The 17,009-nt window shown below is 42.1% G+C and overlaps 1 protein-coding gene and 1 pseudogene across 11 annotated transcripts in view; one reads left to right on the top strand and one right to left on the bottom strand.

Annotated features, from left to right (window-relative positions):
- The window catches only part of SHLD1 (shieldin complex subunit 1), a 96,732-nt gene that overhangs the window by 6,748 nt on the left and 72,975 nt on the right, over positions 1 to 17,009 (top strand). For 3 of the 11 annotated variants that reach the window (XM_063103207.1, XM_063103232.1, XM_063103241.1), the window contains exons 1-2: positions 1,745 to 1,938; positions 3,109 to 3,290. In XM_063103207.1, coding sequence (XP_062959277.1) covers positions 1,931 to 1,938; positions 3,109 to 3,290 — 190 coding nt within the window. In that variant the 5' untranslated portion in view covers positions 1,745 to 1,930. The other 8 variants (XM_063103222.1, XM_063103214.1, XM_063103177.1 and 5 more) reach the window with 6 other exon arrangements.
- Positions 1,038 to 1,417, bottom strand: LOC134382579 (large ribosomal subunit protein eL30-like; annotated as a pseudogene).

The raw sequence follows: 17,009 nt of genomic DNA, 5'->3' as shown, positions 1-17,009 counted from the left end.
ATTCTAAAAGGAAATAAAAGAAAGGTATCACACCAATGTGCTATTTGTTTTCAAGGATTCATTTTGTGTCATTAATTACACCTTCAGTTGATGGTTGATTTCTTTCTTTTCTTTTTTATTTATTTATTTATTTTGCACCTGGCTGGTACAGGATCCAAACCCTTGACCTTGGTGTTGTGACACTGTGCACTAAACAACTGAGCTAACCAGCCAGCCCTGATGGTTTTCAAGGTACTGTTGCAGACGGGCAGAACATGCTGATATTATTTATTGACTTGTTTGTTCCCTTCCAGAAGCCTCCAGAGCAGAATGTTAGGTAACTTGAGGGGAGAAGGGGAGCCAAAGTTGCTGCAGAGGTGTTTGCTGAAAGTTAGGCTCAACTGGCTAATATAGCACATGTGAAAAGACAGGATGTTCTTGCTTCTTTGGGAACCTTGGTCATTCCACTCCTTTCAGAAGCAATCAGCTGATATCTTGGCTCACTCTTTGCCTGAGCGAATATTCACAACAGCATGTGACCGGGTGTCCTGAAACACAGATCTCGCCAGGCCTCACTGTTGATTTGTTTTTATCTACCTCCTGTCTTTGCCTAATCAGGTGCTAGCTTAGGCTGCTGCACTGAGACTGTGCGGACACAGTAGGCTAGGACTTTAAGCTGGGTTCCTCCTAACTCGGCTGCTTTCTAGATTTGTTTCCTTGGGCAAGCTACTTTTTTCTCTGTATCTGGGTCTCACTGTCAATGAGGGTAGTAATAATAGTATTACTTGCCTCATAGGATTATTGCAGATAAAGCTCTTAGCACAATGCCTGGCATCTAAGAAGCACTCGGAAAATATGAACTACCCTTATTATGCAGCTCATGTTACTCTGAAATTGCTTCCTTCATTCAAGCGTACGTCTTTGAGATCTTTCAAGTTCTGTCATCTTGATAGCTGCATAGTATTTCATAGTTTGGAATATTGCCTCCTCCCCAACCTATTTCTTCTCCTGACTTCTCTCTCTCTCTCTCTCTTTTTTTTTAAAAAAAACAAGCTCTGGCAAGTTTTATTAAAGAAAGATTTTGCATGGCTTATTTTTCACTAGTCTGTTCTGGCATGCTTCTAATGATATCAGACTCACCTGGATCAATGATAGCCAGGGTGTATACTCTGTAGTATTTCCCACATGCTGTGCCCAACTCAATATTATTGCCACTGTAGTGATGGACTCCAGTTTTGGCTAACATGGCGTAGTACTCTATTTCAGATTTCCTCAGAGCTGGGCAGTTGTTGATGAGAATGACCAATTTCACTTTTCCTTGGCTGATCATCTTCAGAGTCTGCTTGTACCCCAGCACGTACTTTCTGCTTTTCATAACAAGCTGGAGTCTAGAGTTGATCACCTACAATGACTTTTTCATCTTTTTTGCAGCCACCATCTTCCTGCCTTAGGTGCAGGATGGCCCCCAACCAAAAGAAGCTGCCGAGATGGCCTGGGCTTCTCCTGACTTCTCTAACTCAGTTAGTAATACAGCCCACCAAAACTCTCTCTCCTTGTTGACTTTGAGCTCCTCTTTAACAACTTCCTCCATTCAGTTATTAATTTCTACTCTCATTTTAGTTCCTAAATAGATTCTTAATCTCTCCCCTACTTCTGATCCATAGGACACTGACCTAGTTCATAAGCTCTTTCTCTCTCACCTAGACCACTGCAGATGAATGAATTCTTGTTATTCATGAGATTGCCTGCCACTGGGCTTAAGCCCTGAAAATCCACCTGCTATCCTGCCACCAAATCTGCAAATCTGACCATGTAATTTTTCTGCATGGTGCATGGTGGCCCGTGGCACTCCTGACCCCTGGTACTGGCCATCACGAGTTTTACTGATGACGGCAACTTATGAGACCAAGAAGCAGAGGATACAGGATTTCCCTAGGCCTGTAGTTATTTCATGGAGAGGTGAGCAAGGCTGGATGTGCAGACAGAGCCTTTTAGCAGAGGATTTAGTGCCCCACTGGTAGACATAGACCCAAGAGGGATAGGAAACATCTAGTTTTAAACAAGAAATGTCTAAACACTGAATCTCATAAGCCACCTTCTAGGTCTCCAGAGCTCAGCTAAAGAGTTTTTATATCTAAGTTGCTGACAGCCTGCAAGCCTTGCTCTCCCTCCCAGAGCTGGTGCAGGAGAAGGAGGGATTGGCCATCCAGCTGAGACCACAGGGTTTGTCCCTCCCCAGTTACTTAGTGTGTAATCAATCCTTGACCTTCACTTTAAACTCCTGATATTCCATTCCTCTTGTGGTTGCTAAAGCTGGTTCTTCTCAAGTTCAGGCTTTCCTCTGGCTATGGCTGGCCTGCCCACGCTTGGGGATAACCTTCTTTAGAAAGCCGACTGCCCCTGTCTGGGCTCTTCTTTGCCTTGACTATCTGTGTTAATATGATATGTCTCTGTGTTTGGATCACCCCAGACTATGAAGGAAGGGCCCATGACATTCACCTTTTTGTCCCTAGGCCTGGCACCAGGCCTGGCATGTTAAATAATTGACAGAATGCATGTTTGAGTAGGCCAGAGAGGAAAATGCAAATCACCTGTAATCACACTACCCTGATAACCACCAAAATTAGTTTGGGACATACCCTTCCAGACATTTTTTCCCTAGCTTTTTGTCTCTATATTTTATACACACACTTTCCTACACACAATATTTTATTTTATAAAATCAGGATCAAACCCTGCCTATTGTTTTAAAACCTTTTTACATTTAACATATGATGAATATTTCCCCTTGTATTCTTGTAGCACTTGGATGGTAGTGCTACACAGTATTTCACTGGGGTGGGGGAGAGTGTGCTATGATTGAACCGTTCCCTTTTCAAACATGCACCTTATTTTCCAGCTGCAATTGTTAATGCTTTCTTTCTGCTGAGAGTATTTCTTTCTCATGATGAAGAAAACACAGTAGATGAATACTGGGTTTGAAGTAAAGATAAGGAAGACCATTAATAATAGGAAAATAAATTATCCTGGTTTTACTGTTGTTTGATCTTTACGATTCTTCGAGCTCTAATAGAAGCTCTTGCTGTGCAGTGTCTTATGTATTGAATAGTTTTATTTTTTCTGTGGCAGGTCTATGGCAGCCGAGGAAGCCACTCCAAGCAGCCAGGAAGAAGAGGACAGCACTTTGGACCTGCCATCCGTGTGTGATATAAGAGATTATGTGCTGCAGAGACCCAGCCCGGAGGCCAACAGCGAGAGTCTCAGTTCTGGAGAATTCCATTCTTTTCCTTGCTCTTCTGATGTGGATCCAGGTAATAAGCAGAGTTTAAAACAAACTTACATTAAAAAAACCCCAAAACAACATCTAGCAGATGTCTAGGTGTGTGGTAGTTTCTCTCTCCTCCAAAAGCAGATCTCCAAGGAATGATTACATTGCATTAGGTAGAAAAACATCTTACCTAAGCAAAGCTGTGGGGAGGGACATCAAAGGACAGCCTCCTTGGTGTAACAGTAATAAGGAGCTGTTTCCTGAAGATCTTTTTTATCTTAGGTTCCTTTCTGATCTACATCCAAATGCATTCAGAGGCAGGGGAACACTTGGTTCATTCAACAAGGAGTGGAATTGTTTTCTGTTTTGTTCTTCAAAAAGTTCAGAAAAGAGCAGTGTGGGCCTGTTATGTATTGTGCATAGAAATAATGGAGACTTCCTCATTAGAATATTCCTCTTATGAAGTATACTCTGAATTTAAGTAACGATTTTTCTTCAAGTTTTCCTGACTGAATTGCCAAAGAGTCTATTATTTAAGCCTAATAGATAATTTCCTGATATGGGTAATGACCATCTCTGGGTGCAAAGCCCATCTCTTTCCCATTCATCACCCAATCCAGGTCTGGAGGGACCTCCAGACCTGGATTCAAAATTCAGCTCTGCTACTCACTGGCTGTGTGACTTGGGGCATGTTTCTTAACCCCTCTGAGCTCTGGAGTCATCTACAAAATGGTGATTGGGGCTGGCCGGTTAGCTCAGTTGGTTATATTGCAGCCTTGTAACACCAAGAGTTAAGGGTTTGGTTCCCCATACTGGCCAGCCACCTAAAAAAAAAAAAAAATGGTGACTGGAATGCTTGCCTCATGGAGTAGATTTAACTCAGGGAACAATGTAAAGTACTTATCATAGTGTTTGCCATATGTGGGTGCTCAGTCCATGTTGTTGTTGTTATTAATATTAAGAAATCCAAATATACATTTTTAAAGATAAATCATTGGACACTAAGAAAATGTAGGCTTCAATGATGATGAATTCATTGACAGCAGTAGTTAGGGTGTGTACCTGTCATTGTCTATGAAAAAAATACTTTAAAACTCCTTTGTGATTCTGGTCTGATTTTTAGGACATAGAGTAATCAGGACAGTAAGCCTCCTGTTTAATTTAGTTCCTGACCAAGAATTAGGTCCTTCTGTATCCTTTTTCTTTACAGACTTAACATCTCAGTTCTTTTAACCTTCTTTCTTCTTCCTTCTATTCTACTGCCTGGACATTGCTTTCCATCCCCCCAAAATGATTTTGTTCATCAGCTCTGGTTGTCGACAGCGTTTCCTGGAATGAGTGAATGGATTCAGTTGAACAGAACGTTAGAAGTCTTGGTCTGTTAAACTACTTCAGGGCAATGGCTCTATTTTTATAGAGAATTCAGTGTGGATTCAGTTTTTATTTTTTATTGCCTGCTGGCTGAATAATCCGTAGGAAAGTAACTGTTAACAATTGGAATTTGGTTAATTCAAAAAATGAGAAGCATGTTGAACTATTTATGTTGGAGTATTTGTTAAAAATCTAGACACTTCATTCCAAGTGGGTTCTTTTGGAAACCCTTATAAATGTCTAAACATGGAGGGCTGGTTAGAGCATGGTGTTGGTAACACCAAGGTCAAGGATTCGGATTCCCATACTGGCCAGCCACTGGAAAAAAATAAATAAATAAAGATCTAAACATGGGAAGAAGTACTCAGATGCTAAGACAACCATTTTATGTGGTATTAGTGATGGTTGTGCTGGGTCAGACTATCCGGTTTGATTCTGGTTCTGCTTTTCCTGTGGTTTGACCTCTGGTAAGGCACTTGGCTGCCCTGTGCTGGTTTTGTCTTTGGTAAAATGAAGTTAATAACATCCGCTCATGAAGGGAGGTCATAGGATGCATGAGTTAACACCTGAGGCACAGTGCCTGAAACCCAGCTCTTATCAGCTGGCTGTTCAACACACCACTACGCTGTCTCAGGCAGCTCAGGCTGCTGTAACAAATACCGTCTTCTGTGTGGCTTGAACAACAAACATTTATTTCTCACAGTTCTGGAGGCTGGGAAGTCCACGATCAAGGTGTTGCCAGATTCAGTGTCTGGTGAGGGGCCCCTTTCTGATTTGCAGACAGCTGCCTTCTTGCTGTATTCGCACATGGCTGGGAGAGATCTTCTCTCTTGTGTCTTTTCTAAGGGCACTGATCCCATCATGACCTGATTACTTCAAGACCTGATTATTTCCCAAAGGCTCCACCTCCAAATGCCATCACATGGGGAATTAGGGCTTTAATATATGAACTTGAGGTTGAGGGGGCAAACACAGACATCCAGTTCATAGCACATGCTGACCAGACTCATTTAAATTCATGATCTCCCACCTCAAGTGGATCCTTTGTGCTGCCCCTCCATCACATACTGTTTTCCTGGCATGCGCCCTCTCCCACTCTGCCAGATGATTGTTTCGTATCTTCTCCTCTCTCTGCAAGCCTCCGTTACCTCCTCCTTCAACCTCTCCCAGTTGATGACCTTGTTTCTTTCATCAAGAAACCAGAAGCAATCGAAGAGAGTGTTCACATTCTCCCATTCCATATGCATGTACTTCCTTCCCCCTGTTCCTGTGGAAGACCCATTCCTCTCCTATCCTCTGCTTCCACACTAGATCTCTGGCAATCTCCTCCTCATCAGTCCCTGTTCTGCTGATCATTCACATGATCATACAAACATGCTTTAATATCTCCCATCTTCAAAAAAATACCCACCCTTGACCCCAGATCTCCCTCTAGTTATAGTCCTGTTTTTCCTGTTCTCTTATACAGGAAAGCTGTTATCTGATTCTGCTGTCTCCAATTCCTCTCTTCCCAATTCCTCCTAAAACCCTCCAACCTGGCTTCTATCCCATGGAAATAGCTCTTGTTAAGGTCCCAGTGACCTCCACATTGTTAAATCCAAAGGTCACTTCTCAAACCCTATCCTTCTTGATCTATCAGCAGCATTTACACAGTTTACTTTTTCCTTCTTGAATCCTTTGTTCTCTGGGCTTCTTGGAAGCAGCCTCTCCTGGTTTTCTCCTTACTTTACTTGTTATTTGTTCTCAGTGTCCTTTGCTGCTCCTTCTTATCGCTCCAGCCTTTTAATGTTGGAAACCCCAGGGCCAAGTCCTCAAATCTCTTTTTGTTATCACTCACTCCCTGAGTCTGTGACCTTTAAGGTCACAGTCTGGTGGCTTCAGATGCGCTTAGTACTCTGCTCAGTTCCAAATTTCTACCTCCAGTGTGGCCTGACATTTAGCCCATCTGTGTATTTGACATCATCACTTGATTTATCCTAGACTTCTTTTTTTTTTTTTTTTTTGGTGCCTGGATGGTACAGGTATATTAAACTTCTTAAACCCAACATATTCTAAAAGAAATTCATAGTTCTTCTACCTCCTCCCCAACCTTCCCCCATCTGTTCTTTGAGGCTTTCCCATCTCAAAAAAGCATTTCTATCCTTCTGTTCACTTAGCAAAAATCTAGGAGTTGTCCTCAACTTCTCTCTTTCTCTTAAACCTCACATCCAGCTCCTCAGCAAATCTTGTCAACTCTACTATTAGAATAAATCTGGACTCTAAACAGTCTTTGCCATTTCCACTACCACCACCCTGGTCCAAACCACTATCATCTCTCTTCTGGATTATTATTACAGTCTCCTAATTAGCTTTTCCACATCTGCCCTTATCCCCCGACAGGCTCTTCTCAATGCAGCAACCGGAAGTATCCTTTTAAAACATAAGTCAGATCATGTTAGTCCTCAGAACAAACCCGCTGTGGCTTCTCATCTGACTCTGAGCAAAAGCCTAAGTGCTTACTGAGGTGTCCATAATCTCTGGGCTCTGCACCTTGCTGCTTCTCTGACCTCATCTCCTGGCATTCTCCCCTCCCTTGCTGGGCTCCAGCCCCACCAGGCTCCTAGCTGTGCCTCTGCCACACCAGGCGTCCCCTACTTCCCAGCACACCCATCCTTCAGGGAGGCCCACCTTAGTCTTCTGCTGACACTCCTTAGTCATGTCCTTCCTGGCTTTATTCTTCTTCATAGCACTTAGCTCCTTAGGCTCCTGACATATTTGATTGTTAATTTATTTGTTTGTCTCCTGCCACTAGAATATGAATTCCAGTATAGCAAGTACTCACTATATACTTGTATGAGGAATGAATGAATGAATGAATGTTAACTGCTGTTATTATTTCATTAAGAGATACACCTTGGGCTAGCCTGTGGCTCACTCGGGAGAGTGTGGTGCTGATAACACCAAGGCCATGGGTTCGGATCCCATACAGGGATGGCCACTTAGCTCACTGGGTGAGCGTGGTGCTGACAACACCAAGTCAAAGGGTTAAGATCCCCTTACCGGTCATCTTTAAAAAAAAAAAAAAAAAAAAAAGTGATACTCCTGTACGGATTTAGGGCTGAAGTTGATAACAACATAGCAAGTCTCCATTCTCCCCACGCCCCCTTTACCTAGCTTTAGGCTGGTATGGGTAACTTTGAGATGTTCCGTGTGAAAGCAGTGGGAGTCATAGGCAGCAATGAATTAGGTGAAGCCCAAATTTAGCTCCTTAGCATGATCAGTGTTGGAAGAGGAATTGTCAGATTTGCTCTGCTCCCCAGAAGGAAAGTCAAAATGTGTGACTGAAGGAGACATGGCAGAACCGTCAATCGTTTAATGTGTACAACACAAGTCATAAACAGTTCTGCAGTGGTATAAACTGTACCATTTCTGTCGAGTTAGAAAACTTATGCAACATGCACCACACAAACAGGAGCTCTGTGCCTGTGCCATTTGACATCCCAGTACTTCTCACTTTCTCTCTTCCTTCTCCCTATTTCTCAGGTGACCAGAGCTTTCACATGTCTCCTATCAAAATCTCTGAAAAACCGATTTGAGACTTACTCAGACTAAAATACAAATGAATGACCGTAGCTTCAAATGTTAGCTTTTCTAGGCAGGTGTTCTTTTAAAAGTACCTAGCCTTCACCTACAACAATGGTGAAATTTCAGGAGTCAGTGGGCAAGTAGAAGAGAAATTTTGGGGCATTTGCCTCTTTGGTGTCCCAGAAATGAATCCTATTTATGTTTCCCACCCGCACACATTCTCACACTCCCCTCTCTGCACCCCCCAACTTGACCTTTCCAGGTAACCATTCCATAGAGTCCATCTTACTTTCCCGCGTGGCCAGCTCTGATTATCCAAGCAGAAGGGATCTCTCTTCTCTACAAAACATGTTTAAGACACTTCCACTGGTTTGCATCTACCATCCCAAGGGAGGTTCAATGTATGATCATTTTTCTCTACAGGTCTAGACACTGGGATATTTCAGATTACATTAATAATGATCACTCCCATTTATGGAGAACTTACTGCTTGTCAGGTTTTGTGCTGTCTCCATGCTAAGTATATTACAAACGTTTACCACTTTTAGTTCTTATTATTTAAGTTCTTCTTACAAACCTGGGAAGTGGAAGTCATTCCCATTTTATGAATGAGGAGACCGAGGCTTGGCAAAATTAGGAAACTTGCCTTATGTCACTTAGTAAGTGATAGAGCTGGGGAGAACCTAAAGGCAGTGTTTCAAATCACATTTTTATCGAGAACAACAAAAAAAGAAATAACCTGGGAAATAACCAAGAGGATGATACCACTGAAACAAGGAACTGCCAGAAATAAATTTAGGTAAGTTTTGTTAGCTTGACAGAGCAAACAACTCACGGTTGAGGGAAGGGGTGATTAGGGAGGAATAATAAGTTTTTGATACTATTTTATTCAGACTTAAATATTTAAAAACATTTTTATTTTGCTGTGCATTCTGCCATTCTGTAGTACTTTTGTATGTTATGCCATTTATTATTTGCAACGCTCACTAGGTTTGTCCTAAAAAGAAAGGAAAAAAAGGACCAAATCACTCAGAGCTTTCCAAGAACTAAGTGAAAATGCTATCTTCCAGCTGTGATAGGAGCCAGAATGACACTAAAATCAAATGGAAGACCAGCCATCCAGGTTATTTAATAATGTCATCTCTAATAGTTTATCCTAAGCAGAAGTAAATGTGCTCAGGTTTATCTGCCACAAGGGACCTTCAGTAGGAGACTTTTATACAGTATGGAAGGCTATCCCTTTTTCTGTAAACATTCGAGAGCTACCTTTTGTGAGAGATTGCTTACAAAAGTCAATTAGGAAAGGTCGTCACTGGAAATCTGGCCATTGCCAAGCAGTGAACTTGAGGTGGGCAGTCCTCAGCACTGAGGGAGGTCCCTGCCCAGCCCCACCTGGTTTACTGTGACCTGACCAGTTTCCACCTGAAGTGACTCACAATTGTGCAGGGGCCTGGGCTCTTCATGTTCCATCTGTAAGTTGAGTCCATTTTCCTTCCTGTCACTGCATGTTCATAGGTAGTTGCAGTTACAGGTTAGCTGTAGTCGTGAGTTCTCTCCCCTACAGCCTTCAGAAGACTTTCGCTGACATTTTAACCTAGTTCTTACAATCCTGGATTTGTTGTTTGCTCACACATGCCTACCTTTACACTGACCTCTGTTTCTGTGCTGATACTACTGTTTGATCTCAGATTCTTAACACTTCCAGTTCCCCAGCCAATTTGATGTTCTTGGTTTGTTTGTTTGCTGCTAAGTGTCACTAGGAAATTGTCTTCCAGGGATTGGTGAATACAGTCAAAGGTTTCCAGCTGGGTAGTTGTTCAAGGTAACTCTGCACTGGTCTATACCCACCCTGGTACTCACTCAGTTAGGTACACTGTTCACTATATTCATGTATCTTGTGCTTAGCTCAAAATATAGTTGACCATCTTAAGAACTGGCAGAGTATGGCAGATTGCTTACAGTGGAATAGGGGTCTAAGGGTGAACCTAGGGCCTGGCTCCCCTAGCTCCTTGGATGAAATAGGAGCCAGGAGCTGACCATTAGGATTCAGTGAAATCCTTCCAGTTGTCCAAATCTCTAGTCAAAATCTAGACAAACAGTTGGCAAGAGGGGTGGGGTCCACAATGGTGAAGTGGAATAGCCTACTAGTAACAAAGCATAGCCCTGGAACAGGAAAGCCAGAGAGAGAGTACTCAGAAATCCAGGCAGGTGGCAGGCAGTGTGCAAGGTCTCAACTTCATGGTTGGAGTCAGCATCACAGTTCTAACCCCTGGGAAAGTAATAGGCAAGAAAAGGGTGGCCTCAGTTTTAGGAGGTGGCAGGGACCACTGCAAATGCCAGGTTATGAGGACGTGAACCCAAGCTTAATCCTAACTTTTGTAAAGGACTCCACATTTCACCTTGCAGCCTCCTCTGGCTACAAGCCTATCACTGCCCTGTTCTTCCCAACCAGGCTTTTTGAAGGGGCTGCCTGCACTCCTTCTTTCCACTTCCTCATTTCATGATTATTACTCGTTCCTGAGCATGTGGCCTCCACCCCCACTACCCACTCACTGCACCAAGCCTGCCCTTGCTCAGATGCCAGTGATCAAACCTCATGTACATTGCTCTGTCCTTATCTTATGTGCCCAACTGCCATATCACTGTTTATGCCCTGGAGGAGTGTATTAGTGGAAAGGAACATGAGGCTTAAGAGCACTTTCCTAGAAACTAATGTGTTGATAAGAATCCAAGAGTATTAGAAAAACTCCAAAAGACTTGGTCATTTCAGCCTGGGTATACAAAGGCAGATAAGGCTGGGCTGTATATGTCTCAATAAACAGAGTTCATCTGTCCCAAAGTTACCAGCCAGCCACGCCTCATGAAATGCTGGTGGAGTAAACAACAGCTTTTCACCAGGAGCAGGATTATGACCCTCTTCCCCTCTGCCCTTCCTTGTGAGATAAGGCAGAAGAGCCACTGCCTTCAGAAAGGTCTTCCTGGAACATCATAGCCATCACATTCCTCTGTTTAAATCCCTTTGAGACATCATCATATATTTCTTCTTTCCTCCCAGCTCCAATCAGAGCTCCTCTGACGCCTTTTCAGGATTCTGTGTAATTTGGTATCTGGGATATTTGTTTAAAATATTTAACAACCGATACAGCAGTATTGCAATATTTTGACAACTGGCAAGGCCATACAGGTGCATGCTCACTGAATATAGGCCCCTGCTGGTGTCTAACTACTCATGGACATAGGCCTGCCACTTCTGACGGGCCAGCTTTTAGGCTGAGCCAAACCTTAGTTCCTTAGTTGCCTTGTTCCCTTCCTTGGAATGTGCTTCCCTCTCCCTGATCAACTCCAGTCCACTCCAGAGACAGGTGAGTTGAGTCCATCAATTAGTCCCAAGTGCCGACTTGTTGATGGAATTGAACTCCTGCCCGTTAGGTATTTGTTTCCATTCTCCTTTGCTGCTGGGCTCAAGGGAAGCATAGAGTATATAGAATGGAAGAGCCGCATTAAGTGACAAATGATCTTGGTGAAACCTCTCAAAGGGAAGGTTGCAAAGGTTTCCTGGAGGCACAGTCCCGTGTGTAGTACTGTAGCTTGATAAACTGTAAGTAGCTCACATGGCATATCTCATCATGGCCCTGTCAAAAATTTGTCCTGGAGCGCACCCAAGGTTCATTCTAATACAGGACAAAGAGTTTCTCTGAAGTTGTTTAGACATCGCATACTGTTGTAGGAAATCTCAGCTGTTTCCTCAAACTTGTACTTACGTCTAAGAGCAGTGTTGGGGAAACTGGTTGAATGTATACAGCAGATTGAATGTTAAACACAATAAGTCTTTCATGATTAAAAGCCCTAGTTGGCAGGTAGCTATAAGTTTAAATAATGGTTTAATGCCCCTTGTTCTTTTGGAATCTGTCAACATCCCAATCTTCAAAGGCCATTTTGTAACCTGTGTTTTTTGGCATTTCATCCAAGGAATTTAATATTTAAGAATAGATAAGTATGTTTTTCTTTTTTTTCTCTCTATAATTCATATGCTTTTTTGTAATTCTTAAAATTTTATTTCTAAAAGAATGAAGTGGTAAGCTTTTAGATCCGAAAACTCAAAATAGAATCTATACACTAATTGTAAAATTCTGGATGTGTTCTTGTTGTTTTTAAATAGGAGGTATACAGTCATATGCTGTGTAATGACGTTTGGTCAACAGTGGACCACATATAAGATGGTGGTCACATAGATTATAATACCGTATTTTTACTGTACCTTTTCTATGTTCAGATACATAAATACTTACCATTGCCTTTAGTATTTAGTACAATAACATGCTGTGCAGGTTTGTAACTTCAGAGCCATAGGCTGTACCATATAGCCTAGGTGTACAGTAGGCTATACCATCTAGGTCTAGGTAATTACCCTGTATGATATTTGCAAAATGATGAAATTGCCTAATGACACATTTTCTCAGAACATATCCCTGTTGTTAAGTGACACACGACTGTATTTTAGACATGTAAATAATGTTAAAGGCATTTTCTTTTTATAGGTGCACTAAATGATATCCAACCTAGTAGCTAATGTCCCAGAACCCCTTAAACTGGACCTAAGATACGGTGAGGAAAGGAAAGGAGAGTGCAGTGATTGTCGAACCAATGCTCTGAGACATGACTGAGAGCAAAATCTGGTACTTCTATCACAAACCACATTAATGGGTTTCACTGGAAGGTTTGCGTATTCTGCATCACAGTGCATCTCTGCATTTTTTGCCTCTTCTTGGATCGAGTTATGCATATGCAATTGTCTAAACTGAATTTTCAGTTCTGAAACAGGATTCTGAACTCCTCTTGCTGCTGTGGGAATTCAGCAATGTGTCCTAATTGTGTGGCTCGCGTAGTTGAGGATAAACCGTAAGTGTATATGACTAAGGCTCACAGAGATGGAGAATGCTACGGCTTCCAGGCTGGTGGTTTTCAAACCATGCTCCAGACAGCCTGTTAGGAACCACAGGCTTGGGACTGGGAGGGGTCGTGAACTTGTGGGGGCCCTGGACTCTCCGCCCTTGCTCATCCGTATCTACTTATTTACATTGTGGGAAGCATTCATGCCAAGAAAGGGTGCCAGGGCCAAAAACTGCTTCAAAACCACTGAGCTCACCTGATCCTCTCATTTTCTTATACGGAAGTTGAATGCCAGGATAATGAAGAAAATCACCCAAGGTCGCCTAGTAACCTGGCAACTTCTATTTCCTGGGTGACCCTCTGTGCAAACTACTTCAAACTGTATGTGACTTCTCCACCCCTTTTTTAAACATTAAAAAAATGTAGTTTTCTATTTTATATCGTGAAATCATAGATCCTATTAAACAGGCATTGGGGAGGATAATAGTTTAAGCAGAGAATTATTTTTAAAAGCTCAGGAATGCTGTTTGCCATCTGTGAGGTCTCTGGTTGCTCCTCACTTCTGAATTTCAAGGACACCTTCTGTGGGAGGAGAGACTTGTTTACTTCTGTGTACTTTGTGGTTAGTTTTAAAAAGAAATCCCAACTGAGTTGAAAAGCAGCCCATGTTCCTGTTGTGAGCCACACCTTCAGGACACTTACTTGCTGAGTCTATGTGCACAGCCGTGACCTTAGAGTCTGATGGAATGGCTTTCCCCAAGTGAGCCTTCATTCATGTCTTGTCACTCAGCTGTGTCTTCCTAAAATACAAGACGACAATTTGATTGCAACAGACACTGTCACTAGTTTTATTCATTGTTGTATATTTGTAAGACAAATGAGACTATATACAATTAAGGGAAGACCAAAAGATTGATAGTTTATCGTTTATTGTACGCTTATATTTTAGGCACTGTGGTATGCATTTTACATGCGTTGTTCCTTGTTATTCTCACAACCACCCCCAAGAAGTAAATGTTATTATGATCTCCACATTACCCATAAGGAAATAGAGCCTTAGAGAGGTTGGTTACATATTAATATGTTACCCAAAGAGTGGTGGAAAGCCAAGACTCAAAACTGGGTCAGACTGACTTCAAAGGCAGAACTTTAAAGAAATGCAAACAAACATCCAGGCATGATTAAGTACTGTGCATTAAGTATTAAGCCTTAAATATTTGTGGTTACCTCTTTAGGTGTCTGCTAGCTTCTTTCTACCAACTCTGAATACCTTTAAACCAATATCAGTCCCCTCTCAGGGGCGACCAGGACTTGACCGGCATTGAGTCTACTGTCCACTGAGTTCTCCTTTCATCCTCTCATCTTCCCGTAGAGGAAGAAGCCTTAATGACCTGCAGACTAATTGGAGAGAAGATATGGCCTTCCCAGTCAAATTTCTCACATCAGGTAGGATCCAACTTCTATGGTAAACGCCAGGGAAGGAAACAAGTGAGCAATTTTAACTCCGTTTGCTGGAATGAATGAAACCCTTGACAACTTTTTCAACCCAGAAGACAGTTTCTCATCTGGCTCCAGAACTCTTCTTATTTTGAGGTCTTCACCCTTCCAAGTTGCTCTTTGTCTGCTCAGTGGCTGCCCTTTAGCTCCCTGGAGTTTTTGATAGCTGGGTGTTAACCTGCTTAAAGTTATAAACCCCAGCTTATTGGAGCCTAAGTTTTACAGGTAAGTGCCTTTTTTATTAATTCCTGGGTCCCCCGTGTTTGAGGGTTCCTGTTTTCCTCTCTGCCTAGGCTAATCATGCAGAGCCTGCAGCTGCTGTCTGCTAGACCTAGACCCTGATATGTGAGTAGAGAACAAAGGTGCAGTGCCTGACACACAGTAGGTGCTCAGTGAAGGCTGATTGATGAATAAGTGAAAAATTCTCGTGTAAATGAAGCCTGATATGATTTTTAAGTTAAGTATAAACTATCGCAGTGCCTTGCTCATCACCTAGTAACTTTATTGTCAGATTTAAGCTGTGCTTGATCTTGTGTGTGTGGTAGAATGAGAAAGTTTCTAAGTTAAAAAGGATGTACTCTTACATAAGCCCTGCAGATTTCTTTAACTCTCACTTAGAAAGTCTTCAGACTAGACCAGACTGGTCTCTTTCTCAAGCCCCCAGCTTTTCTCCTTGAAAACAAAACAGTGGAGAATGAACAGCGATAAGAAGATGTAATGCTACTGAGAATAGAATATTTTCACTACATTTCCTCCTCAAGAGGAAAGTAGGTTTCTAGAGGAGTTGTTTCTTTTTTTTTTTTCTCAGTAAATATTTCTCTAATAACAGTACATGAGATTATGGCTTTATGGATACCACTAAAAGATTACTTTTAAAGCAATTTTCTTTTCTGTTTTTCTTGTTTTTGTTTTATTTTGTAATGAATGACTCAATAAAATTATTTATTTTTTTGTGGCTGGCTAGTAGTGGGGCTCTGAATCCTTGACCTTGGTGCTATAACACCATGCTGTAACCAACTGAGCCAGTTGGCCAGATCTAAAGCAATTTTCTTAAGAAAACTGTATTCCTGGGCCGGCTCATGGCTCACTTGGGAGAATGTGGTGGTGATAACACCAAGGCCACGGGTTCGGATCCCTATATAGGGATGGCCGGTTAACTCACTTGGGTGAGCGTGGTGCTGACAACACCAAGTCAAGGGTTAAGATCCTCTTACCGGTCATCAATTTTTTTTTTTTTTTTTTTAAAGAAAACTGTATTCCTATCATATTTTACAGCATTGTGAATTTTTTTATGCTTAAAAAATAATACAATTGGAAACACACACACACACAATAATACAATTGAGTGGCGAGTTTAAATAAATTCTAAGAAACAGATGTACCCCTATATTTTCATAAAATGTTTAGTGATTGTTGTTTTGTCCCGAATTTTCTTTTATGAAGAGCTCTTGGAAAATAACAGGGAATATTTGGCACAGTATAAATAAAAAGAAGAGCAAGTTACCCACGGGCCAACACCATTTTAGAAGGAGAGTTTGGGAGAAATTTGTTAAAATAATGTTCCCTGTTTTTAGCTTTGAGTCAGGTCCTGCAGATGGTGCCTGGCGAGTTCTTGCTACAGGGCGGTGTTTGAGTCTACTGCCCTCTAGCGACTACTTTTTACACATTTCTGAGCTTTCTTGAGAAAAAGCAATTCAATGTAGCAGATGTGTTAAAGCTTTTGTCATTTATTCTTTGCAGAGTTCTGTGCCTACTAGAGGTAAAATTAAAAGTTGTTAGAGATTATTTTATTCACTTGAAATCTGAGAAGCTAATTTGTTTTAAGCTTACCACTGATAGGTGCAGTCATTGCACATGCATTATATAATTTGACGAGACCTTTTTCCTTTATCCTGCTGGGTAGATTGCAGGCTAGAATACAAGCAGATTGAGGGTGATATGAGCAATGGGAACACATGACTCCTGTACTCAAGGAGTTGATGGCCTACTTGGGAAAATAAGATATGCAAACTTAAAATACGAGGCGACAAAATCAGGCCATGTAAGTTTCATAGCTGCACAGACCAAATAGAAGTGAACAAACTCATTAAGGAAAGGCCATCGCTTCCGGAAAGAGCAGATATCTATTTCCCATGTCAGAGTCCTCTATGTGAAGATTAGCTGTTGAAGCTATTACATTCTGGGTGATGCTAGAAATAATTACTGAAGGAATAGAAATTAGCATGTCGTTTTACACTTACCAAGGCGGGAGAGTCCTGGCTTGGGAGCCTGGGGCACTTCTGGCTGTGCCTCAGTGGTCATCACTGGGCTGGAGTCAGACTGCAGTGGGGCATGGCTGAGGCCCTGGGCCCCTCTCTGTCCCAGCTCAGGAGCCCGGTGCACTTCTAGCGGTGGCTGATGGTCATCACTGGGTTGGATGCAGACGCTGGCTGGGGTGGGG

Source organism: Cynocephalus volans, chromosome 1 (assembly GCF_027409185.1).
Source record: "Cynocephalus volans isolate mCynVol1 chromosome 1, mCynVol1.pri, whole genome shotgun sequence".
Taxonomy (NCBI): Eukaryota; Metazoa; Chordata; class Mammalia; order Dermoptera; family Cynocephalidae; genus Cynocephalus; species Cynocephalus volans.
The sequence above is the reverse complement of the archived record's forward strand: the minus strand, read 5'-3'. Positions and strand labels throughout refer to the sequence as shown.